The sequence below is a fragment of the Mya arenaria genome, chromosome 16 (assembly GCF_026914265.1).
Source record: "Mya arenaria isolate MELC-2E11 chromosome 16, ASM2691426v1".
Taxonomy (NCBI): Eukaryota; Metazoa; Mollusca; class Bivalvia; order Myida; family Myidae; genus Mya; species Mya arenaria.
In genome coordinates, this window is record NC_069137.1 from 5,366,153 (window position 1) to 5,392,436 (window position 26,284).

General features: G+C 32.9%; 1 protein-coding gene across 6 annotated transcripts in view; it reads left to right on the plus strand.

Moving 5' to 3' along the window:
- The window catches only part of LOC128221214 (uncharacterized), a 41,320-nt gene that overhangs the window by 8,257 nt on the left and 6,779 nt on the right, over positions 1–26,284 (plus strand). For 2 of the 6 annotated variants that reach the window (XM_052929712.1, XM_052929716.1), the window contains exons 1-11: positions 1,458–1,565; positions 16,598–16,725; positions 19,486–19,524; positions 20,190–20,276; positions 21,080–21,212; positions 21,627–21,747; positions 22,106–22,196; positions 24,363–24,440; positions 24,654–24,814; positions 25,194–25,240; positions 25,845–25,950. In XM_052929712.1, the coding sequence (XP_052785672.1) occupies positions 16,684–16,725; positions 19,486–19,524; positions 20,190–20,276; positions 21,080–21,212; positions 21,627–21,747; positions 22,106–22,196; positions 24,363–24,440; positions 24,654–24,814; positions 25,194–25,240; positions 25,845–25,950 (905 nt within the window). In that variant the 5' untranslated portion in view covers positions 1,458–1,565; positions 16,598–16,683. Of the gene's footprint in view, positions 1–1,457; positions 1,566–16,597; positions 16,726–19,325; positions 19,525–20,189; positions 20,277–21,079; positions 21,213–21,626; positions 21,748–22,105; positions 22,197–24,362; positions 24,441–24,653; positions 24,815–25,193; positions 25,241–25,844; positions 25,951–26,284 lie in introns of those variants that run through there. The other 4 variants (XM_052929713.1, XM_052929714.1, XM_052929717.1 and 1 more) reach the window with 4 other exon arrangements.

The window sequence follows — 26,284 nt, forward strand, 5'->3', positions numbered from 1 at the left end:
GATTAAGTTATGCTATTTAGAATCATTATTTAGAAGCAATTTGAAAGTTAATAAGCAAAGCATTGTACTCACAATAGATGTAATACAATACCAAACCTTTCAAAACGATATAATGAAAGGCGCTAAATAATTTTGATCGATTTGTATTTTCCGCGTAGCTATTTTCGCAACTTGGGTGAGCACTTACATAGTCGAACAAAAATGCTAGTAACCGATTTCACAAGATTTATCTGATAGAGTATTCATATTTTCCTAATTCCTTTCAGCGTTATTTATTTTACGTACATGCTTGCTAGTAACGAACATGTGGTTGTTATTACAAACTGATAACACCTTTTTAAATGTCAGACAGAATCAAGCTAAGCAATCTATTTTTGTTTGGTAAAGTTTAAGACATCTTTTTAATTTGAAGAGTTTTGTGAAAATGTATTTATGGCGATAACGATGGTTTGGCTAATCAAATAAAACTACATACATTTGTTACTATTGGCGATCTGCGAGAATGATAATGAAGGATTATTCCTTCTATTTTAGACGGCAGCGATGTATTGAAAAGGAAATTGTTGCGTTGTTATGTGAACCTTATTTGTTTAAAAATCTGCCATTCCGTTGCATTTTATTCGTTGTATTCAATTATGTCCGAAAACATTTACTTACTTTAATCAGGTGCTTCATATATCTGGCGAGGAGGGGGGGGGGGCAGCTTTTATTTGAAGTTCGCATATTATAATATAACCAACTGTTATGTTATCTATGAACTATCAAGAAAGTAAAATATATTTTTATCTACGCCCATTATTGTCATAATTATGCGTTGTGCTGTCGTATATTCGTGTTAAAAATCGAAAGTTATCTGTTCAGTATTATAGTCAATGAGCCTTTAGGCGAAGGCATTCGGCCTGGAGATACAATATTTATGATAAATAGTTTCGAAATTAGATATGTATTTGTCCTCAAAATAGATGTATAATAATACCCATACGAGGTAATCGATACTTCAAATATTCATTTTAAATCGGGTGCATTGTTAATTACTTATTCTCGTTTGTATTTGAATAGCTGTACTTCTATATTCGGACAAATGGTTAGTTATCGATTAAACGAGATTTGTATTACCATTTAGATTTAGGTAACGTAAATGCTTGATGATTATGTACATGTTTTCCTAAACACAACAAGATAAAACGTGTTTAAATTTGGTCCTGATTATTAGGGCCGTTTTATAAAACCAATATAATATAAGCTTTATCCCTCGGCTAACAAGTGATGCACATGACATAACAAGAGCCAAGTGCCCTAGCTCAAGAGTATTGAACAGATTCGTATAACTCGAATAAAACGAGTTGGTATTCCTAAAATGCTGCAGCAGAGCAGCCTGTTGTATGACGTGATGTATATTTAAAGCTACTGCGCAGTACACTTGAATGCGTTGTGTCTATTCGCTACATTGACGCATGCGCGAATGTCAAAATACAGCCAGTGGAATAACAGTGCACACATGAATATTAAAACCAAAAGTGAACTAAACGGAGACTTTATCGTAAACTTAACCGAAAAACTGGTAGGTAAGAATGTTTAATTACTTATAAATAAATGTTTATTTAATAAATCAAATGCAGGATGATTGTAAGTTCGCAATATATTTCGTTGGGTAAGCATCAACAGTTGTATTTCATGGGTTGCGTATAACTATTATGATTTTGCACTGCATAAAGCACATTGTTTTTAAAATATGTTTTAAAAAGTAAAAATTACATAAGTTGTAATTTTCCTGAAAAGAAATGTAAAATGTATGCGAACGTAACGTCAGGTGAAATAATCATTTAAACTGAAACAATAAGATAAGTATTCAACTATAAACATGAATGACATTTTTTGATAAATAGAAGTGCAGTGCTAAACATTATTAAATATTCTAATTTAAATCAAACGATTCTAAGCATTAAAGGATGTTTCATCAATATCATGAATAATGTAAGTTACTAGTAAAAAACATATGTAAAACGGTAAACTGTGAGGACCTGTATGTGTCAAATAGTATTTATTCAAAACCAAACATTGTCATCATGTTATTTCGACTTATGCAGTTATAACGACTTAGTATTTCTTTAAACAAACTTTATGTCATTTGATATCGCGATACCTAATCGTTTAATCGTTCTATCAAGTCGTTATATTGAGATACGACGTCATAGCAGCAAAATACTTTAATCTAGATGCGAAAATGTTATAGCGTGAAACTAAGTCGTAAATGCGAGAGTTAAAAATGTTTAAAGGAGAAACAATACCCTTCAGACATAACTTTACTAATTATATCATAACATTGTAGTAAGATACCTATCCTTTATAACAATATACTAGACCTTATAACAAGATACTAGGTCGTTATTAACATATACGTAGTTATAATAACAAGATACTTATAATTTTCTTGAAATAATACTTCCGACAGGCTTCCGCATACATTTATGACACACAATGCAGAAATTGAAAACGAAAGCAGCGTGTTTCTTAGCATAACTAATTACCAGTATTGATTAAAATAAGAACACTAAAGGTTGATTGTGAATGAAATGCAATAATACTACAGAAGTAACAGGGATGTTCTGAAAAACTAAAACAACGTGTTTATTAGCACACCTTAATACAAGTATTGGTGAACCCAACAACACTTGAAATGCAATGTTGCTACAGAAGTGTGTGATTGTAATATAAGCTAAGATCTGACACGCGTACATTCTTTTTCTACCCTTGGCACACACGCCCAACGTTGCGGTGTAAGAAAAAATGTGAAAATGCAAAAAGCGAAATATCAATAGCTAGCATATAACACTTGCATTAATTAATCAAACAACATTATTAAGAATTGAATGCAATATTCTGTATCACCGATGTTATCAAACGTAAATCACTACACACTTCTGACCTAACTCTTAAGTCGGTCATCATAGCATCCATAGTTTGACTATCAATTCCGTAGCCTGCATATGTACGTAAATAATGTTAAATATGTTAATTATAAATAAACTGATACTGTCTGATACAGAATCCGGCAAACATTTCAGTGTAACTAGGTATTTTGAAACTGTAGATACTGGCATAGCTAAACGATGTAAAGTGGTTTGAATAAGAACATTGTAATAATTGCCATTTATGAACAAAAACATCGGAAATCAACTTACAGTTAAATGTAACACTTCAACATATGATTATTCTTGATAACTAGTAATGCATATATTATTTGGCTTGTGTCACTATTAGTGTAATAGTTTTGGCAACGCAAAAAGTTTTTCTTGTAGATACAATCTTAAGGATATAACTTCAATGCATGAATGAGTATTGTGTGATCTTGTCTTTAGGCGATATTTCCCTTGTCTATAAACTACTGGTTTAAAGCCTTAATATGGATTTGCGATTTTATAATAATTTCATAATGGAAGCTACATACACTCTTTACTCTGTTTACCATTTATTTCGCACGTCTTTAGAATACCTCTTTACATTGTGAGATGATACTGTTATAAAAGGTGTGCATTAAGAAACTATTAAGGGCCGACAGCGATGCAAAAGTGGGTGGGGAAGGTCAAAAACTAAAAAGTTTAAAAAATACATGTTTTATTTAGCTTTGACGAACTTTTTTTGGAGTGAAACATTTATTCTTGGTGACATGTTTTGGGATAGTAAGGAGTTAAACAAATTTTACCAAAAAATATTTTACCATATTTTGGATCAAAAAGCATTCACATTATTACGGAAAAGTCTGTCTACATTAGTACTTCGTTTTTATGTCAAAATGCCCCAAACTACTTGTTGGTAATGCCTTGAGAGATATTGATGATATCTTGTCAAATAAAAAACTTATTCAGAAAAATATTGAATTTTTGCGGGTGAAATTTATTTTTGGGTAACAAAAATGCATATATTTTTTTTATTAAATACCTGCAATCAACACAAAGTCACAATACATTGTTGATTGGGCAGTTCCGATAAATTAGACTCACAAACATATTTGTATTAGGACATTTCCGGGAAAGCGTTAATGCTTTTTTATTGGAAATCTGATGCTCAACTCCTAATTACAGCTTCTTATGTTGCATTGGATATATGAGTCAGGCTTGTTAAATATTGAACCTCAAAACAATAAAGAAGTTGATTTTTTTATAACATTTAAAATTTAAGTCCCCTAATTGACTTTTGCATCGCTGCCGACCCTTAATGCAAATCTAAGTTGTCGCTTATATTCGTCCTTTGGTTGACATTACTCGCAAATGTTTAACTTTAAAACATTATATTTATATCGCCTTATCTACACTTGCGATAATCAATGGTATGCCTTTCATGCATAATTTCTCTAATAAAAGGTATTATTACCTTATGCATGCGTATTTGAATTAGCTACCTTGTGGATAGCGCTATAAGCTAGTTTAATTCAGAGTTTGGTCTGTCTGCTGCGTTGTGCTAAACCGAATATGAGAATATCTCTAGTACCCAGGTATGCATCTATTGGATGGAAGCCCATAGACCACTTGGCACCACTCATCTCATTATTTCAAACGTCCAGGGAGTTGTTTCTGATCTACGTCAGACGGGTCGTATGTGTAACAAGTTATAGATACGACTTTTTGGCATATTTATTTAAGGCGTTCGTGGCCTGCTGACAAGCAATAACAATATAAACAGTTTTCAGTTTATATTTGCAATCAGAACATATTTAAACATAATGATTTCAATATGTTAGCACTTAAGGTGACTTCAATGTGTTAGCACTTAGGTTAATTTCAAAGTTATATCACTTAAGGTGACTTCAATGTGTTAGCACTTAAGTTGATTTTAATGTTAAAGTACTTAAAATCATTTTAATGCTATAGCACTTAAGTTGATTTTAATGTTATAGCATTCAAGTTGATTATAACGCTATAGCAATTAAGTTGATTATAACGTTAAAGCATTTAAGGTGAGTTCAATGTGTTAGTACTTAGGTTAATTTCAAAGTTAAAGCCCTTGAGTTTATTTTAATGTTATAGCACTTGAGGTGACTTCAATGTGTTAGCACTTAAGTTGATTTTAATGTTTAAGCACTAAAACTGATTTTAATGTTATAGCACTTAAATAGATTTCAATGCTATAGCACGTAATGTGATGTGTAAAGATTGTGATATGGTTGTTTACATTTTAAGAATTGACACTGAGCTTTTGTTCCTCAAGTGTTGCCCTTGGCATGCAAGGAACTGTGTTGCGTAATGTTTAAGGAGGAAAATGAATTACATCACATCAATTGTTGGCTCTATGTATGCGAAAACCTGAAGAACGAACTATGGTTATTGATAACGATAACAACGCACGTATGTTTTTTGATGATGTCACAAAACGTTTTTAAGTACTTGTTAAAATATTCTACTGTTGACATAGATGAACTGACAAAAGATCACCGTACATGTGTTATTCGAAAGGAACAAACAATGCAAAAGTGAGGCTGTAGTTTCATACAAAAACACGAAGGAAGAGTCACCATAAAACATGACGTTACTCGGGAAAACTATGTGCTTGGAATAGGTAACAAAAGAAATAAGAAACAAACGTATCTGCAGAGCATGCATAACACAACTATTCCAGTGAATATGAACTTTAACATAACTCTATTATACCATCAACTTGATTGTTTTAAACATATTTTATTCAACATATACAAAGAAACTACACAGGATAAGCTCACATACACAAGATGTATATAATATTAAAATGGATTAAAACGGAAGCATAGCTTATAGAATTCTTCTTCGTGGGAGTTTTATTACTCAATTACATGAACATTGCGTATGATTGACAATTAGACAATATATATATTATATGCGAGAAAATGTTACTAATGCTAAAATAGAACCAGAGAGTGTGTGTTTAGATATAGGTTTGATAGTTCAAACACGGTATATAATAGATACAATATAAGCACAGGTGATTATATAAAAATATATAAATAGGGTGTGGACAGATATTTAGGAATAATATGTTCGTGCTTTGATATGAATTTAAATCTAGGAGCAAGTATAGTACAAGTAAGGGAAATAATATTTTGCCGCTATTGATACATTGATAAAAATACCATATTAAGTTTGCATTGTGCATTATGGATTTAGCGAATGAATACCTTTTATATTTGACAAAACTTTACAATAATAGCATTTCTTATCGATCGCCATATCGTGATCATCTCTAGTATTTGATAGCCCATTAAATTGGCTATAAGATTTACGCTCGCATATAGACAGTCCTTAATTGACAATGAATGAAAGGCCTTCATTTCTATAATACATAACATATCAGAAATGAAATATTTATGGAAAATGCTACAGAAACAAGCTCAGTAGCAAAATGTTTAAACATAAACCCGGTTTAGTGGCACTGGGCAAACGCCAAAGACATAGAACACATAATCACAAACAAGAAACACAGAACAGCACAAAACTCTACAAACAGCACAGTGCATACATACTCTCTCTCTCTCTCTCTCTCTCTCTCTCTCTCTCTCTCTCTCTCTCTCTCTCTCTCTCTCTCTCTCTCTCTCTCTCACTCTCTCTCTCTCTCTCTCTCTCTCTCTATATATATATATATATATATATATATATATATATAAATAATTGGTAAATTTACATTTTACTGACCGTTCCTTGTTAGTCAGCACATGATAAAATTGAAATGAAACAATTCGTGTAGACTAGTGCTTAATACACAGTCAGCCTCCTAGACATGTTAGGCCAAGAACTCTTATAACCCGGGTAAAACGACTTGGTATCGTGAAAACGCTTCAACAGAGCATGTTCTTATATTATGACGTGATGTCTATTTAAAGCAACTGCGCAGTAAACGCGCATTCGTTGTGTTTTCTGGTTATATTTACGCATATGTGATAGAATACAGCGAGCCGTAGAAGAGTTATAAACGTAAAATAAATAAAAGGAGATAATATCGTAATCTCAACCAAGAAACAGGTATGTAACAATTAGATAAGTATTTAATATATAATGAAAGGATAATTGTTTAATATTTTTCATTGAGATTTGATTAGGAATTTAAATTCAGAAGTGCTATAACCAAGATGAAATATAACTTTTGGCGTTTAAATGCTGAAATTTAAAGACAACTTATCCTGTAACAAGCATTTTTTGTTGTATGCCTGAAACATTACAAACATTTATATTTATTCTAAAACGCATTCCAAATTGTATGCAAACGTAACACCATGGGTAGAATTATAATTTTAATTGTACATATAAATATATATGTTTTAGATATGTTTCATCAAAAAAAGTGAACGACAACAGGTTAATATGTAAAAGAAAAAAAGTGCCACACAGTATTAAATAATTTTACATTAATTGTTAGAATCATGATCTTTGATTGTCATCAACAGTGTACGTTACTAGGGAATGACAAGTGTTAAGCATTCACCTACGCATGCAAATACGGGTCAAGAAGTATTTAAATGTATGCATGTGTGTGATGTTTTTTAAAATATGTACGTACCCCGTTAAAATGACTTAAGTATCGTGTTAAAACACACTAATATATCATTCATTATCGAGATGAGTATCGTGATATCAATTCATTTAAACAAGAAACTAAATCGTTCAAACAAGGTACCAAGTCTTGTCACAAGGCGCTAAGTCGTTTAAACAAGGTCCTAAATATTGTAAACAAGGTACTAAGTCGTTCATACAAGGAACTAAGTCGTTTAAAAAGGCACTGATTCATCTTAACAAGGTTCTTAGTTGTTTACCCAAATACTATTTCATCGTTTAATCAAGGCATTTAGTCGTTTTAACACTGTACTTAGTCGTTTGAACAAGATACTTAGTCGTTTGAACAAGATACTAAGTAGTTTGAACAAAGTCCTAAATATTGTAAACAAGGCACTTCGTCATTTTAACAAGGCACTAAGTCATTTTAATAAGAAACTCAGTTGATAGAACAAGGCACTTAGTCATTTTAATAGGGAACTTAGTCGATTGAACAAGGCACTATGTCATTTTAACAAGGAACTTAGTCGATTAAACAAGGTACTAAGTCATTTTAACAAGGATCTGAGTCGATATTACAAGATATTAAGTCATTTAAACAAGAAACTTAGTCGATTGAACAAGGCATTAAGTCATTTTAACAAGTAACATAGTCCTTTAAATAAAGTAGGAAATATTGTAAACAAGGTACGTAGACGTTTGAACAAGGAAGTGAGTTGTTTAAACAAGGTATTAATGCGTAACAACAAGAAGCATAGTCTTTATAAGAATATATTGAGTCATTACAACGCATAACTACTCGTTAGAACAATAAATTAAGCCGTTACTTAAAGATAATTGGTAATTTTATCAAGATATTAAGTCGTTAAAACGATAAATCAAGTCCTTTAAAAAAGATACTAAGTCATTTTAACGAGACATCAACAACGAGATGCTACGTCTTTCTTTGAGATATCAAGTCATTTTAACGAGATACAATTTTTGTTTTAAGGATTTATTTTAAATGAGAAACTGAGTTGTAATGATCAGATATAACAAGATATGTAAAACGAAATTGTAAGTCGTTATAACGAGATATTAAGTCGTAATGCAAGAGCTTAATTTGTTTAAACGACAAACTGTACCCTTTAAACGAGAAACTCAATCTTTGTAACTAGGTACCAAATTAAGCTCTTATTACGCATTTGCTTCTGCATTAACCTTTGGTACAGCATGCATAACTTCAAGGGAACCGTTATGTTTAAAAAAAGAAAGCAACGTTTTATCAGCTCGTACACATATAACTTTTTGTGTTACCAAGAATACTTAAGTGCTGCTTTGGGTAAAATGCATTGCTCCTAAAGGTTGTGATTGTAATTTTTGAGGTCTGCCAACGCCAACCATCTATAGAATCGCCCAACCCTTTGCATAACACGTCCAGCTTTTCCTGCGCCCATCAACTAGTTATATAATCGCATAACCCTGGTCAAACACGCCCACTAGAGCCTGTTCATACAAACACGATACCTTGAACAAACACACCCAACAGTACCTGCCCACACCAACTTAATATGACATCACATAATCCCTGTCCCAAAACATCAATCAGTGCACTGTTAAACGGAATGATGAGGTGAAAAAGTAAAACACCAATTGCTAGCATACTGCACTTGCCTTATGAATTAAACGGAACCTATTTAGAACATACTGTACATCAACAGGTTCATGAACACTAAAATATTCAATACTGACGTAAATCAGAAGTTGGTCGATATAGCAACCCAGTCTGAAATAGTGCGTATAACGTTCATTTCAATGCTGTATGTGTTAATTATAAATCATTGATACTGATTTAGAACGCATCTAACAATGCACACTTTCAAATTTGCTGATATAAACATAGATTGAAGATATACAAATTGGCATTTATGAAAATTAGATTTGCATTGGAAATCAATTTTCGATTGAAGATTTACTTCGTATATCTACATACTTAAAATATCAAAATTATTTAATGGGTATATAATAGTTCGTAAATTACCTATTACTCGGGCCAACAATGGTTTATTTCTACCCCTTCAATGATTATATTTACTGAAGTAAATGAATTGGTAAACTTGAACAAGACTGTCTTCTGAATTGTCAATATATCTTGTTCACCACTAACATATATTTCTAGTTCTATATGAGTATTTGGCAACTCGTTGAGTTTATATTGTTTGTTTCATTTCTCTAATCTTATTACAATTTTGGCAATTCAAACAGTATTGTTAAAAAACAAATCATTGTCATTCTTTTAAATTATATGAATGCAGATTTTATGATACATGGACCCTTTGGCAATATTTCGTTTCGTCGATAAATGACTATTTCAATATCTTAACATGGAATTGAGTATAAATGCTGTCAGTTATATCAGATACAGGCACTCCTTGTTTGTAGCCTGTTTACCATTGATATCGCACGTTAGATTTTTTGCCATTCTGATATATATTGTAATATTATACTGGTATAAAAGGAATGCCTTGCGAAATAATCCAATTACAATCTAAAGCAGTGTTTTAATATATCTCTTTATGTCGATAATCTTGTATTTGCCATTGGCGGTATTAAAACAGTGAATAAATTACGAGTAACCCTAACCAAATATTTTATAACGTAATTTGTAACGCCAAAATTGAGATAATCAATACAATGCCATTCATGACAGCTTAAGCTTATTGTGATCAATCGCTACTGCGTAGTTCTAAATCATTATATGGGTATGTTTTGTTTGCCAATGTTTGCACACAGTATTACTAGAACGCAAAACCTGTCAGCATGGGAGCGACCTCTTTATACCTCTCATCCAAAGGTTCAACATTGGACTTGTTTTTAATCTATGTCAATAAAATGCAAATATTCGTGTAAGAAGTATTTAAACGACTGTGAATGCATTGACTATTTGGATCTGACAGATACGATTTCCCTCGTAGCGCACGTGTTTCATATGAATGTGAGTTCAATATGACAATGTTCACATTTTGTATAAAAGCCCGTATAAAATCAACACTCCAAACAAATGCAAGAATCTGATTTTGTACATGTTCATCTTGTTTGCTGACAAAAATGCGGGCCGTAATGTCTTTTTCACTTGAACAGGTACTCTGCCGGGACCTCGTGCACGCATTGCAGAAAAAGAGACCGGTGATTCCCCTCGAGAATTTCATTTTGCATATGAAATTGTAAGAATCTGATTTTGTGATATAAATAAAGTGAATGAATGCATCAATGAAGTATTGATCAAGTATTTTCGGCTAACAGTATATTCTCTCATTGAAATAAATTGAAGAGATGTGTGTTCTTTTTTAAAAAAATATTTATTTAAGTATATATCAAGTATTTATGTTCACAGTTATCCTTTGAAACATGTACGCCAACAATAAAAAATATACAGTACGGCTACGTGAAATATGTTATCAATCCATCTACTCAAAGTGTCTATAATTTTGCTATGTGAACAGAATGTTAAAAGTCTGATTTAACGAATAATATTTGGCTAATGAAAAGTAATCAACAGTGTATGTAGTAATCGATCATATTTGTAATATGAATGTTTCACAAGTAGAACATATTAATTCGTTTATAAATTTATTTGAAAAAAAAATGAACGAAAACTGATCAATTAGATTATTGTAATATTTTTGTGTACTTTTCAAAAATCATGAATGTCCTTTCGTTTCTACAGTGCAGCACTTGGCATTCAAGTTTGTTTGATGCACATTTTCATGGAAGATAATGAAACATAGGGACATTGGTTGGTGATTATATGACTATTATATTGACGTAAAACCAGTTGAAGTACCAAAACATCGTTAAAAGTATGTCCTTATATTACGATTGCTTGCATGTTTAGAAACACTTGGGAGTTTCCCCAGAGGACCTTTCCTGTTTGTAAATTTAACCGAAACTGCTAACTGCTGTTCATGATTTGAACCTTACACTTCGATTTTAGATGGATTTAACATAATCCTAACCTAACGTCTTTGAATGAAGTTGGATTTCAGAAATCTCTCCTTCCCAACATGGTAATATTATTGATCACAGGGATAAAAGAACTTGTAATGTATCGCTCAATTAAAGTGCCTTTACTGTCATTCTTGATTCTTCCGGTCAACTAACCAACTACTTTGATACCAGATCTGTATGTGACAATCCCTTGATTAGAAAATGCTGCGAATATCTAGATCGTTAAGGTTTGCGAAGGCTCCTTCATGATGAAGGTTATTGTACTGCAGCATCATTAGGTATCTTTTGAATATAGAAGTATAGAAGACCCTTGTAGAACACCTGAATGTGAGAAAGGTGACTGCAACTACTGTTTGGAAAGCTATATATAAGTATAATTTTCAAACACCCTTATTTAAGCAAAACTTTCTTTTTCTTATATGTTTGTTAATTTGTCTATGGAGGCATTTGATTCACTGTCCAAAAGAGCTCTTTATTCTTACTATGCAGGTTAAAAGTAGGTAGCCAGTTTTCATGGGCTTCCCATTATTAAAATTTATACAAATATCGCGCGAGATTATGAATGCAACTGATCGCAACATACTGTGGAATAAATATGCGTGCTCATTCGATAAATCCATACCACACAATACACCAAATACACTCTAAACATGATCATTATCATAATAAACTTTGTTCTTGTTTGATAATATTGGTAATATATTATGACGTCTTATTTAAACCATGTAAATGCGTTCGCATTGAATATCCAGCCATGCTGTATTGAATTTTTGAATTCCTAAACTTGGAACTTGTCTAACAATGTTTTCCTATTCATTGTTATTTATTTCATTTTTTGGCTTCAAAATGGAATGAATACATAGTGTGTACGTAAACCTTAGACAATCTTATTGTAATAGCTATTTAACTATGCTAAGTTCATGTATCATTTTGTCTGTTCCACTATGAAAATAGTATCTATATGTTTATCTTTGAAATTGTAAGAGGTACATATTGTTTAAAACAAACCCTTGAACAGAATAATTCTAAAACTTGCCAATTCGTCATGTTTTCTTAGTCACTCTGCTTGTCTAATTTATTATAAAAAAATTGTCACTATTGCAATATTATCGATTTCTTTTCCCTCAAAATTTTATCAGATATATAGTGTGTTCATGTACCATTGAAATATTAATCTTAAACTTGCCCATTCGTAAGTTGTATTATTTACTATGCTTATCTGATTTATTAGCTTGTGCATGACACTATGATAATACTATGCTCTTCCGTTTTCCAATATAATAATGATTACCATTTATTGTGTGTTTTTACTTTACCTAGGTTTCTTACTACCCTTAAGATTTATTTAGTCATTTATTTTCGATAACAACGTTCGTTTGGTATAATAATCAAATATGTCCAACGCTTAATCACGATCATATAATAATGTACATTCTGATCACTGTTTTGATATTTCTCTATTATTTCATAACTAAATTGTTTAATCAAGATTATTTCGCTTCAGTGCTATTTTTTTACATTGTGGATTTTGAATGTCTTCTCCTATTTGTTTCTATTTTATATTTTCTATCCTTGTTAACCTCAAAAGTTCAAGAGTATCTGAGCAGGTGAAATGCACAAACATTCGTAAGAAATATCATTGCACACAAACACTAGCGTGTAACAGAAATGCTTGCTTTATTAATCATTGTTTTTATGTAGTATTAACCTGAATCATTTGTACATGGATGTCAATTATTTTGATCCAAAGTGGTGATCTGCATCCTAACCCAGGACCCGCGAACTCAACATTTCGACCATCATCTGACTTGTCGCACAATCTATCTTAAGTCCAATATAATGTCCAATGCTTATTTCCCAAATAATACATAAATCAAGCGGAACTCCTAGACTTAGATATTTTAAGATCGTTTCTATTATAACCATGTCGGTGTTATCTTGTATGTTAAGGAACTTTATCTTATAACATAAGGCAAGATCTCGAGGTCTTTGGTATCGTATGTTTATGGATAGAATATCCCTAAAACGCTACCACAAAATGTTGATTGGCCCATTTTATCGACCTCCAAACTCAAATGCCCCCGATCTGCGCATTGGAGAATCAATCGACATTGCTCTTAATACTGGTTTATCAAACTTCGTACTTGTTGAATACTTTATCCGTAATGCCTCTCATCAAGCTGCTAATCCCAAAATTATGAAAGTGTGTCAACAGTATGGTTTCATCCGATAAATTGATAAGCCAACTAATATTACAGAAAGCCCATCGTCTATATTTGACTTGATAACACTAGATGCTTACTAGTACTTACTTAGTAAAGTTGGTGGTCGAACAAGGCCGATTTCATTGCCCAACGTTTTTTTCACAAATTTTATTAACCTTTACTAAACAGTAACTATAAGCCCTCAGTAACCAAGATGGATCACTTCAGGGATCCAATTACTAATTCGTAAAGGTGAAGGATTGTACAGGGCATCTAAACATCATAACCTTTCCTCTGTTTGGAATAAGTTTAAAAAATTAAGAAACACTATCGTTTTAAAAATAAGAGACGTTAAAATGGCATAGATTGATACTATCTCTAAGTCACCTCCCGAAAAGACGATTTAAAGGATTGGTGGTCTTTTGTCAAAAAAGTCATGTCTCCGAGTTCCGGTTTAGTTCAATTCCTCGCCTACTTGTCAATTCTGAAATCATACATTCCAATAAAGCAAAGGCAAATGAACTCAACACTTTTTCAACAACCCAAACATTTTTTGAGGAACCAAATACAGAACCATTTCCACCAACACACAACACTTCCCCCATTCTCTCAATGGTACAGTTCTCTGCCACTTGGAAAGGCTGTCGGGCCAGAGTCGATAACTAATAGAATCATGCTCATTTGTCCTCTATTAAACATCAATAGAACACTTATGCTAACAACAATACACTCTCTGGTTCCTGGAACAACTATCACCCTAGGTTTACTCTTGAATGTAACGTGCGATTTTCTGATAGTACTTATTTAAAAATATTTTCATCAGTACACTCTCACTTTGATCATACTAAAAGGTTTCGCTAAGTTCAAATTTAATTTCCTGATTTACAAGTGACTCATAATTCATCTGTTATTAAACCATCAATATATTGTAAAGTTGTACATTTTAAATAGTATATATTGCAGCATGCAAACTTCTAATTTAAGTTTATTGTTTGTTTAAAATTAATTTTTGTTTCCTCTCATAATTCCTTTTCATAGCTCCCTCTTATAACTCCCTATCATAACTCCCTCCCATAACTCCTTCTCATAACTCCCTTTTATAACTCATTCTCATAACTCCCTCTCATAACTCCCTCTCATAACTCATTCTCATGACTCCCTCTCATAACTCCCTCTCATAACTCCTTCTCAAAACTCCCTCTCATAACTCCTTCTCATAACTCCTTCTCATAACTCCCTCTCATAACTCCTTCTCATACACCCTCTCATAGCTCATTCTCATATCTCTCTCTCATAACTCCCTCTCATAACTCCCTCTACTCCCTCTCATAACTCCCTCTCATATCTCCTGTTTCAATATGTATTGTCTTACACGTTGTTTGCTATTAGACATAATGAGAGTTATGTCATAATTATGGGAAGGTTTTTAATTGTCACTTTACTGAGATATTGCACTGAAACTGAGATGTCTGTAGGATGTTATAACAACGATTGAATAACAGTAAACACTGAGTTATATTTAAGTAAACTGCTTCAATTAATAACCACTAGTCTTTACAATAAATACAGGCAAGTTTGGTAATCGAGGGGTTCAAGCGAAAAGGTTCTATCTTCGTCTTTATTTAATGTCACTTAGAACCTTTTCGCATTCACCCCTCGGTTGCAACACACAACAAATATTAATAAAAGGTAATCATAAATATTAATAGAAGCTGGACATGTCCCTCTTATAAATACTCGATGTATAAATTATATTTCCCAAATATGTTTTAGCAAGCTTAAGTTATATATAATATAATAATTTATAACATTCATTTACAAACTACTCTACTATTACTTGCTATTCCTACCATGCGCTGGATGCTACTTACAATGTTTGCTGTTTAAAATCATGCTTTCGTTATCCTTAACGTAAACTCTTGACATAACTTACCATATATGCCAACTAGCTTTATCCGTGCTCGTGTGGATTGGCCGTATAGCCGGGAAAACTAGTTAAGATATAAAGTATATAGTGATCTCATAAACAAAACTGTTTGTAATTCTCTGCATGAAACGGATTTTGTTATTACTTGATGATTGTTTCTTTTATGTTTTGTGATGATATGTGTAATTATTATTCATGCCAGAAAATAGCTATTTGGGCTTATGTATCTAGAAACCTGATCCAATCAGATTTGATCTTTTCAGAATAGTATCGCACCAAGATTGTGATTATTATGTTTCATAGCAACACGGTTTAACAGAATATAACAGTTACAGCGAGCTTCATTGCGGCATAATTGCAATACGATTCTAATATTTAAATACATGTTACAAGTGGTGAATTGTTTGAATGTTTTAAGTGTATTTTTCCTATGTTGTGGTTTGTTATTTTCCATAAGAAGCAATAATAGTTAAAATTAATGCCAAATGCCAAGTTCTTGACCAATGGTAAAAGTAACGAAGCAACTATTTTTGATAATCATTGATATTTCCCATCAACCCTTCATTGAGTTTATATACGAATGTTACGTCAAATCTTATAACGTCATGTTTAGTTTGAGCTCGATTGGGTTTTAGGTCTTTGATCTTGCTTTGATGTATTGATAATTATATATAGCTTTAAACCGTTTAGTATTTTATTTTAGTTGTAACACATTTGATCTATTTCGTGAAAAAGAACCTATTTAAATATGTTTAAAACTATGAACTGTGTTAACGTTTTGTGGAGCTAGTTCAGGCTGATCAAAACAGTACAATATTCACATTTCTGTTATTTCAAAATATTCAATTGTTGTAACACATTAATATGCAGTCTTATTTGTTTTAATAGAAAGAAGACCGATGCGATTTTCTAGGACTACTTGAATCTGTTAAACGGCACTTACCCCTTTCTGAAATACTTTTCAGTACACAATTAGCCAGATAGTGTAGAGGTTGGATGATGGGACCTCTTATGCTATTAATGCTTTACTTGCTGTATCTTGAGCCGACGGATGCAATGCGATTTCCTCACATCAGAATCAGGGCAAAGCAAGGTTGGTGTATATTAAAAAAGTCTTATAAAAATTGTAGTTAACAAAACTAAACAAAGTATATGTCCCACGAGTAAAACTCCTGTTTCCTTATGTTCATGTTCTCGACAATGTCCTTTAAACTTCCAAGCCAGTTACCTATTCCTATCATTTCATCTCGTTCAATACTTATTATAACACTACAGTTACCTAGATAGTTTTATGCAACAAGTTGTTTGTTTGTTCCACGTCCAAATCAAAATTTAAAGCTTTTGGTGCCTACTTGATGAACTATATTACGATGTTACATTGAAAGAAACAATAATTGTCAAGTGTATGTTTTTGATTTTTCATTCAGAACATAATCGGTCCCGTTATTCATCATGTTATTATTTAAGGGTAACTTTTACACAATATACTATTGACATCAATTACTGATTTATGACGATGATAACATTTAAAGACTTATATATTCGTATTTTGTTAGGACGTTTTTTGTGTTCAAATTGGCTATTGTTTTAAGATGCGCTGTTGATCAATGAAGATAAACGAGACATATTAAAGATATGGGACACTTTTTTAGTACGCGGTATTCATTTTGTAACAGCCTTTTGAAGTCACATGGATGATACACATATACGCCTTATGAAGAAACAGAACAAACATCGATATGTTTTTGCTTGGAACAGTCAATTGTGTAAGCTGTAGAAAACGAATCCACTACCGTTTGATTCTGTGTCGACTATATCCAGTCCTATCCTGCCCTAGCATGCTATGTTTGCTATATAAACGATAAGCAATAACATGTTAACTTATCATCCATCATATCCTGCCCTAGCATGCTATATTAGCTATATATACGTTTAGCCATAACATTGTAGCGTACCGTCCTATTATATCCTGCCCTAGCATGCTATATTAGCTATATATGCTTTTAGCCATAACATCCTAGCGTACCGTCCTATCATATCCTGCCCTAGCATGCTATATTAACTATATATACGTTTAGCCATAACATGTTAACGTACCGTCCTATTATACCCTGACCTAGCATGCTATATTAGCTATATAAACGTTTAGCCATAACATGTTAACGTACCGTCCTATCATATCCTGCCATAGCATGCTATATTTACTATATATACGTTTAGCCATAGCATGTTAACGTACCGTCCTATTATATCCTGACCTAGCATGCTATATTTGCTATATATTCATTTAGCAATAACATGTTAACGTACCGTCCTATCATATCCTGCCCTAGCATGCTATATTAACTATATATACGTTTAGCCATAACATGTTAACGTACCGTCCTATCATATCCTGCCCTAGCATGCTATATTAGCTATATATTCGTTAAGCAATAACATGTTAACGTACCGTCCTATCATATCCTGCCCTAGCATGCTATATAAACTATATATATACGTTTAGCAATAACATGTTAACGTACCGTCCTATCATATCCTGCCCTAGCATGCTATATTAACTATATATACGTTTAGCCATAACATGTTAACGTACCGTCCTATTATATCCTGCCCTAGCATGCTATATTTGCTATATATACGTTTAGAAATAACATGTTAACGTACCGTCCTATCATATCCTGACCTAGCATGCTATATTAACTATATATACGTTTAGTCATAACATGTTAACGTACCGTCCTATTATATCCTGACCTAGCATGCTATATTAACTATATATACGTTTAGCCATAACATGTTAACGTACCGTCCTATTATATCCTGACCTAGCATGCTATATTAACTATATATACGTTTAGCCATAACATGTTAACGTACCGTCCTATCATATCCTGCCCTAGCATGCTATATTAACTATATATAAGTTTAGCCATATCATGTTAACGTACCGTCCTATCATATCCTGCCCTAGCATGCTATATTAACTATATATACGTTTAGCCATAGCATGTTAACGTACCGTCCTATTATATCCTGACCTAGCATGCTATATTAGCTATATATACGTTTAGCCATAACATGTTAACGTACCGTCCTATCATATCCTGCCCTAGCATGCTATATTAGCTATATATACGTTAAGCAAGAACATGTTAACGTACCGTCCTATCATATCCTGACCTAACATGCTATATTTGCTATATATACGTTTAGCCATAATATGTTAACGAACCGTCCTATCATATCCTGCCCTAGCATGCTATATTTGCTATATATACGTTTAGCAATAACATGTTAACGTACCGTTCTGTCATATCCTGCCCTACCATGCTATATTTCCTATATATACGTTTTGCCATATTATATTTACGTACCGTCCTATCATATCCTGTCCTAGCATGCTATATTAGCTATATATAAGTTTAGCCATAACATGTTAACGTACCGTCCTATCATATCCTGCCGTAGAATGCTTACTTACTTAACGCTCAGCCAAATCATGTTATAGCATGCTATGCATCGTTCAATCAACACAGTGTTCAGGATGTTTTCGAATAGTCCAGTCTCGTCGTGCCCTAGCATGCTTATGTTTCCTTTGCTCTATCATTTATGACCAGGAACATAATTAAGTATACTGAATAATTTGCATAAATTAGTTCATATACATGTGTATTTATTATTTTCTAAAAGGGGACGTAACCGTTAACGTATCAACAGCTACAGTGCTAAGAAAAGGTTCTAAACAGAGTTTTCCGCAATATTTGACGTCAGATTTACCTCAAATGACATATATTCAGATTTAAAACTGAGTATAAATGACATCAGCGATGATGTACCAGTGGTTTTACAGAGAGGCGGGAAAATGGTGCCTTACCGGGTCTCCTCGGAGGTGAGTTGGTGGATATTTAAACAATTACTTTACGTTCCCGTGCAAGTTTGTATCCGAAATCATCTTTTGGTGTCTGGAAGTCAGGTCATGAAAGAGAGCTAATAATAAAAAATAAAATAATAAGATAATATTTTCTGATAAATAATGTGATGCAAATAACTATCTCCATTTTATTCAAGACATGTCATAAGTATCGTAATAAAGACATACACGGCCTCGAGATCAACTTGGGTATCAGGTTGTTCCACAAGCAAGAACACTAATTGTGAAGTAAATCTCGTCTAAAATATATATATAAAAAAAGTGAAATAGGGCATGTTTGCCCGGTAAGGTTTGTCACGTACCATGTCAATAATCAAAATAAGCCAAACTACTGTACATAAAGAAAATTTTCAGTTTTATAAAAATGTCATAAGTTCATAAGTTAACATAACTTCTGTAATATATAACAACACCTGAGTAGGTTAAGTAGCAGATTAATTATGTTAACAAAATAGTCCGGAGAGGCCATCGTAATGGCGTTACACACGGGCGTTTATATCTTTGCATGATGTCATTGTGTTATTGTATGTGGGTTTGATTGCATCGTGACAATGCACCGTTACGAACAATTGTAAATAATTGTGTGACCTTTATTTCTGATTAATTTGTATGTATTGTTGAAGGCCGCCGCATTCTATATGGACGTTTCAAACAAAGCAGCATTCATCGTCTGGCGGGCCGGCGATACTGACTCGGACACGTTTCTGTTTGTAAGAGGGTTTCAGTGTTACTTTTCATTTGTTCATGTCATTATCATCATCATCATCATCATCATCATCATCATCATCATCATCATCATCATCATCATCATCATCATCATCATCATCATCATCATCATCATCATCATCATCATCATCATCATCATCATCATCATCATCATCATCATCATCTTCATTATCATCATAAGTATTATAATAATCATCGTACTGTTAAATGTTTTAATTGTGACTGATTCGTAATCAGCTTAGGTGTTTTGCCTTTTGACCGACACATCACTTTCTGTTTAGTACCCTCATGTTTGACAATTCTAATTTTCTTCATGCGTGTATTTCCCGATTCAAATAATAGTGATTATTCTATCAATAAACTTTTCATCTGATTCTTATTAAACAGGCATCTGCCTAGTTATGCAAAATTATCCAGAGACTGAACAAATATAGATCAAAGCACTTTAAGTACTTTAGGATGGAGCTTGATGTTAAGCGCCCAAGTGCCGGGGCGCTGAAACGACCTTTGGGATGGCACTCCTTCCTAACCAGAGAAACAATTATCGTTTCAGACTAACGCTTCGATTAATTTATGTTGTGTATAAAATGAAAATATTTGGAAAAACAACGCAAAACACATTACAAACTTTATCAGATCGCATTATCCGCTGAACTTCATCCAAATTTCGTTGATGTCTGGTTTATCGTGAGTTTGCTATATTACGTTTGAAATGTAAATAAACTAGAAATCATGCATTCAGTTACCATCGATTACTTATTTATGTTTGTCTCTCCTCTCCCCCAAGTTCGGAACCTACCAGCATGGAAATCAAGAGTTACTCGTGCAGCCACCTGCATCTTCCGGCACCGGCCATACCGTTACGGAAATTGAAGAAACCAGTCCGACTGGAACAGACTTCCTGATAAACCCTGAATTCGGTAAGTGCATATATAATTAATTAATTCGATCACCTTACGGAAATATAGTATGGTAACAGAGCAAGTTACAGTTGGATAGTTACAGTTCTTTATATTCATCAATTAAAATCAGCATGCGTATCGGTATTGATTTACTTGTATTGGTTCATATATCCGTATTGCTTCATTTCAAGAAAATAATAAAGAAACTGATTACATGGTGAATGTTTTCAGAGCAATTTTGACAGGTTGATCACCTAAGTACATGATGTATGATTTATTGGTTTGCAGTATACTGAACATCAAAACCCATTCGTGGTATTTATATAACCAATTTGATCATATAATAAACGAATCATGTTTGATTGTTAGGAACTATAAGGTTAACTTTCGATTAGAATCATTTCATTAATTGCTAGCTTTTTCTCAAATTAGATGCAAGCAGAGTCGAACAGTTGGAATCATCAAATGCCAAGGATTCCAACCGAACAAAGAGGCAGACAACTGATTATGAAGTTGAAATCTTCTTCGTTATCGACTACAGTCTTTATTCATTGTACGAATTCGCAGAAATCTGCGTGTATAAGAACTGTTTGATATTTTGATTAGCTTTTTTAAATAAAAACAGCAAAACATAATAGGGACACTATTTTGTTATTACATTGTTTGTTTCTGAACTTTTAAGTAATCAAGTTTTCATGCTATGTAGTTACTTATGTTACTGAATGGGTATTTGGCGATTCTTATAAACTAGATTTTTGGTAGTGATGACTTAATGTGCTCCTGTCAGAGTCTCTCAGAGTCACGAGATTGAACGCAAAACAATTGTGCAGCCTTGAATTCCACAACAAATTATATCAGTAATATATCATATATTATGCTTCTTTTACAATGCCATGTTTTTTTTCTTGTAGCTGGTATATGCAAATGACGGGCACCGATATAGAAAAGCAATCATCGGCGATTTCTACAATAAAACAATTCTACGCTTTTGTTTTAAATGCGGTAAATATCATTTTAAACAATTGTTTAACCATGTAACAAACCTGCAAACAGTACTTGCAGTTCGATAAACCTTGTGTACTTTAACTTCTTTATTAACCTCACTCGAGTACTCGTGTGGATGTGTTGAAGCTTTATTACGTCAATGACTGCTTCAGTTACGATAAGAAGTGGATAAATAGTTTTTGTTTTTTGTGGTTGTTACATAAAATTATATTTAACAATCATAAAGGGTCATAATATGAACAAGCCACTGTCTTCGACGGACTCTCGCAGTAAGGCTTCCGGATGTATACATATTTACTAGTTATTTTATTTATACTGGTTAAAATTCGTACTCGCATGACCATCACTGGTAACATAATTACAAGATTCAAGTCAATACTCAGAAAGTAAGTGTACTTCTTGTAAGATATGGGAAAATAACCATAACCTAACAACAATTAAATAAAATGTATGATCCTCACTACACACCTGAATAACTGCCATCGGTAACCTGAGTATATATGAAATGTTATAACTAATTTCGAGCTGGAGCCAATACTTATGTTTTGCAAGATAAGACTAAAGCTTTGAAAATACCATTATTTCATCGTTTTTTTTGAAAACAAAAATCAACCACAAAAGACGATTCAGAGCAGTGCAGCAAATACATAGTGTTTTATTATAAGTAGCACACAATTTAATGTAATGTTGATTTAATACCACATATTCAGTTACCTTGTGTGCTTAAGGGTTAAGCGAAGGGTTAACTTAAAATACATAATTATAACGAATTCAGAGTATTACAAGTTTGTTATCTGTCGATAATGTCATTTTTAAGGGATTTGCTCATTCATGTTTTTGTAGTTTAGATTATTTAAATGACAAAAGTAGCTTTATTTGTGAACATTGTATACGTAACGTTAGCCAACAAGTGTACATTTCTCTTATTTTGTTTAATTTAAGCAAGTATATATACCGTTTGTTACTTATTTAAACGTTATGTTAGTACCAGACACAGTGTTGGTAATAAGGCAATCCGCTATATTTTCCGTAAATATATTTAAATCTCCATTGTCCATGGTAAAAGACGAAGTATTCTTAGTATAAAGCACGTATTGACATTGTTGTCCAATCTAACTTGTCCTCATGTTATTGTTTCTCTTTGACAAGAGTGTAAGAGAGAATTTTATAGTATTGTATGTATGCAAAAGCAAGTACAACAATTGAATAGTGTGAACCAAAAAAAAAACATCATGTACGTGCATTTAACGCATCCAAAGACTTAAAAGTAGCTAACAAATGATTATTACAATTACAATACCATTTTCATAACATTTCAAATGACGTGAAGAAAGTCTACTTCACCAATGTTTAAAACGTCATTGACATGATTATTACAGATTTTTTTTTAAATATTTCAAATGGCTTGAATAATACTTATGTCTCAAAATGGTGTTTTGAAATACTGAACTGATGTATGCAAAATAACACCATAAAATGTATATATATGGCACAAATTCACATTATTACGACAACATGGGACTTCCGGTTCAATATTTCAATACATGCTAATATCTTTACAAACAATTTTAAAGAAATACTCAGCAAACAATATCATTTTTTTTTTGGGGGGGGGGGGGGGGGTTCTAATCAACGAAGTCGGCAGGCTTGGCGCATCCAAATACCAAAATTTAGGGTTATTTAATGCTAGTGTTCAATGTGAAATGCCTATTAAATGCCTTCATATAATCCAGAGCGCATCCAGATATCAAAACCGCCATACCGTTTAGAAAAAAAAGTTGTCCACTTTATTTATATCTGGTTTTAATGAGTATGTCATTGCGCAGCTCACAGATGTGCACTAGTAAATATAAAGACATTTGGAGAGGAGGATGATATTGCGCTCTGAAAAGCAAGTTAGTATTTTCCTTTGGTCATCTTTAACAGTAGTACTCTACCAATCGTACAAGACGAACAATACAACTTAGTATAAAATATGATTCTCACTGAGGCAAAACACTTAATATGTATGTTTATTTAACGTGGATGTAAGAACTAGAATGTATCTTTCCTGCAAATGAAGATTATGTTGAACTCATCTGATCACGCATGTGTCCGTCATGCTTTGCTTATTATTACAAAGATATGACGAATGTATTTTAAAGTTGAACTTGCCTATTTCAGATGAGCATTCGCTACAACTCTGTGACGGGTTCAGGGTATAGCATTACCCTTATTTACGCGGGCATATCTATCGCCACAGTAAGTAGCACACACTTATGTATCGTTGGTAAATTATTTGGGTTATTTTGCAGTACAGACATTAATATATGTTTTAACAAAATGAGGTAGGATATATATCGCAGATCTTCTTATGATAGGAAAATATCTGTCCCAAGAATTGGAGAGCTTTTGTCGTGCATATATGGTATTAACTTAAACAAATTTCCGAAACGACTCATTTATAAACTTTAGAGATCTACGGACGCTCCGTACATCGAGGACAATCTAGAAGAAAACTATGTCGATGGTCGCCGAGTGTTCTTAACGAACTCTGTATTGCCTGCCTTCAAGGACTGGGGAAACAAAAACCTAAAACCGATTTACAACTTCGACGTAGCAATGATGTTTACAAAGTAATGTCGGTTAAAACATGGTCTCGGTTCACAGGTTCTGTAATAATGTGAGCTTATTGTTGATGCGCCATTGTCGTCGCAGTCATGTAAAATAATTTGGAAATGAACTCGTTATTGTTCAAGATACTTACAAACAACTTTCGTGTTACCACGAAGCTCTGTATGTGTACCAAGACTCTAACTATAACATACATTTGGCATTGGCATTTTTTATAGTGTTGGTGTTTGCAACTACTGAAACAACATAATCAAAAGTACAAGAGTGTCACTATCTATAAACTATCTATATCTTTATGATAGCAAAACATAGAACAAACACTTGTTTAAATTGATAACTTTGTACATATCTGAACAACACTTGTTTTGTTTTAAATTTCAGTTATCAAATGCAAAGGTTTTTCAACAACACGTTTGAATCGCTTAGAGGTACCAATACGTTTTTAGAGTATTACAAAATGGCAAAGAAGTAAATACGTATTAGGAATTAGTTAACAGTTATGATAGGCTTTTAGAGGGCTGTATATTATGATATATTGTTGTTAGAAGTTAACTCCTTTGTAACGTAAAGCAAAAATGTCACCTGTTCCATCTTTGTACAAGTCATGGAAAAAGAGAACGAGAAAACATGAAATAACAAAAACAAAGAGAGTTAATTGAATATTACAATCAGTATGTGTTTTTTTTGCTTAGAATCGTTTCGTAAAGTCCTGAATGTCACAAAAATTACCTTGATATTACAATTCGAAGGATTTTAATTCACGAACAGACAGTCCATAAACGTTTTCTTCCTCAAGGGACTAATGACAATTTTCACATTAAAAACAAATGCCGAGTGTTATCAAAATGTGCATCGCATTGACATTATCGTTGTCCAAATAATTAACCTTTATCTTTTAAAAATACACTTTTTTCAAATTGTACTCACCTGCTCCATTATATTCGTGAATGTTACGGCTCGTTCTATATTATTCTGATTATAACTTGTCCATCTGTCGTTCACTTGGCCATTTAATACCGTTTTCTACTGCAGGTATCGCCTATCGTCCCGGAGCTTGTACTGACTGGAAATACAGCATCACCGAGTACTATTTCGGGGCGCGTCTGGTTTCGACTGCATCGCACGAGCTTGGGCATAAGTAAGTGCAAGAAATCCTGACGTATGCTATTCTATTTCTTAAAACATGCATACAGAAAGTTTGAATTAGCGAGTTTTATTGGGCAGTCGACCCAATTCAAGAAGTAGCCACTTAGTGTTACAGGATCTTATTTCCATTTTCTAAAAAACTCATGACACAGAATCAAATCTCGGTTGTACAATAAAATACCATGGTTTACTTACATCTTCAAAGGTCTTAGAACTTAAAACAATTCACTGAAGATATTTGATCTATTTGATCTATTTGTTTCTACTTTTCCACGCTTTTTTAACTGCTTCGCAATATCATGGCGAATAAAATGGGCATAGTGTTA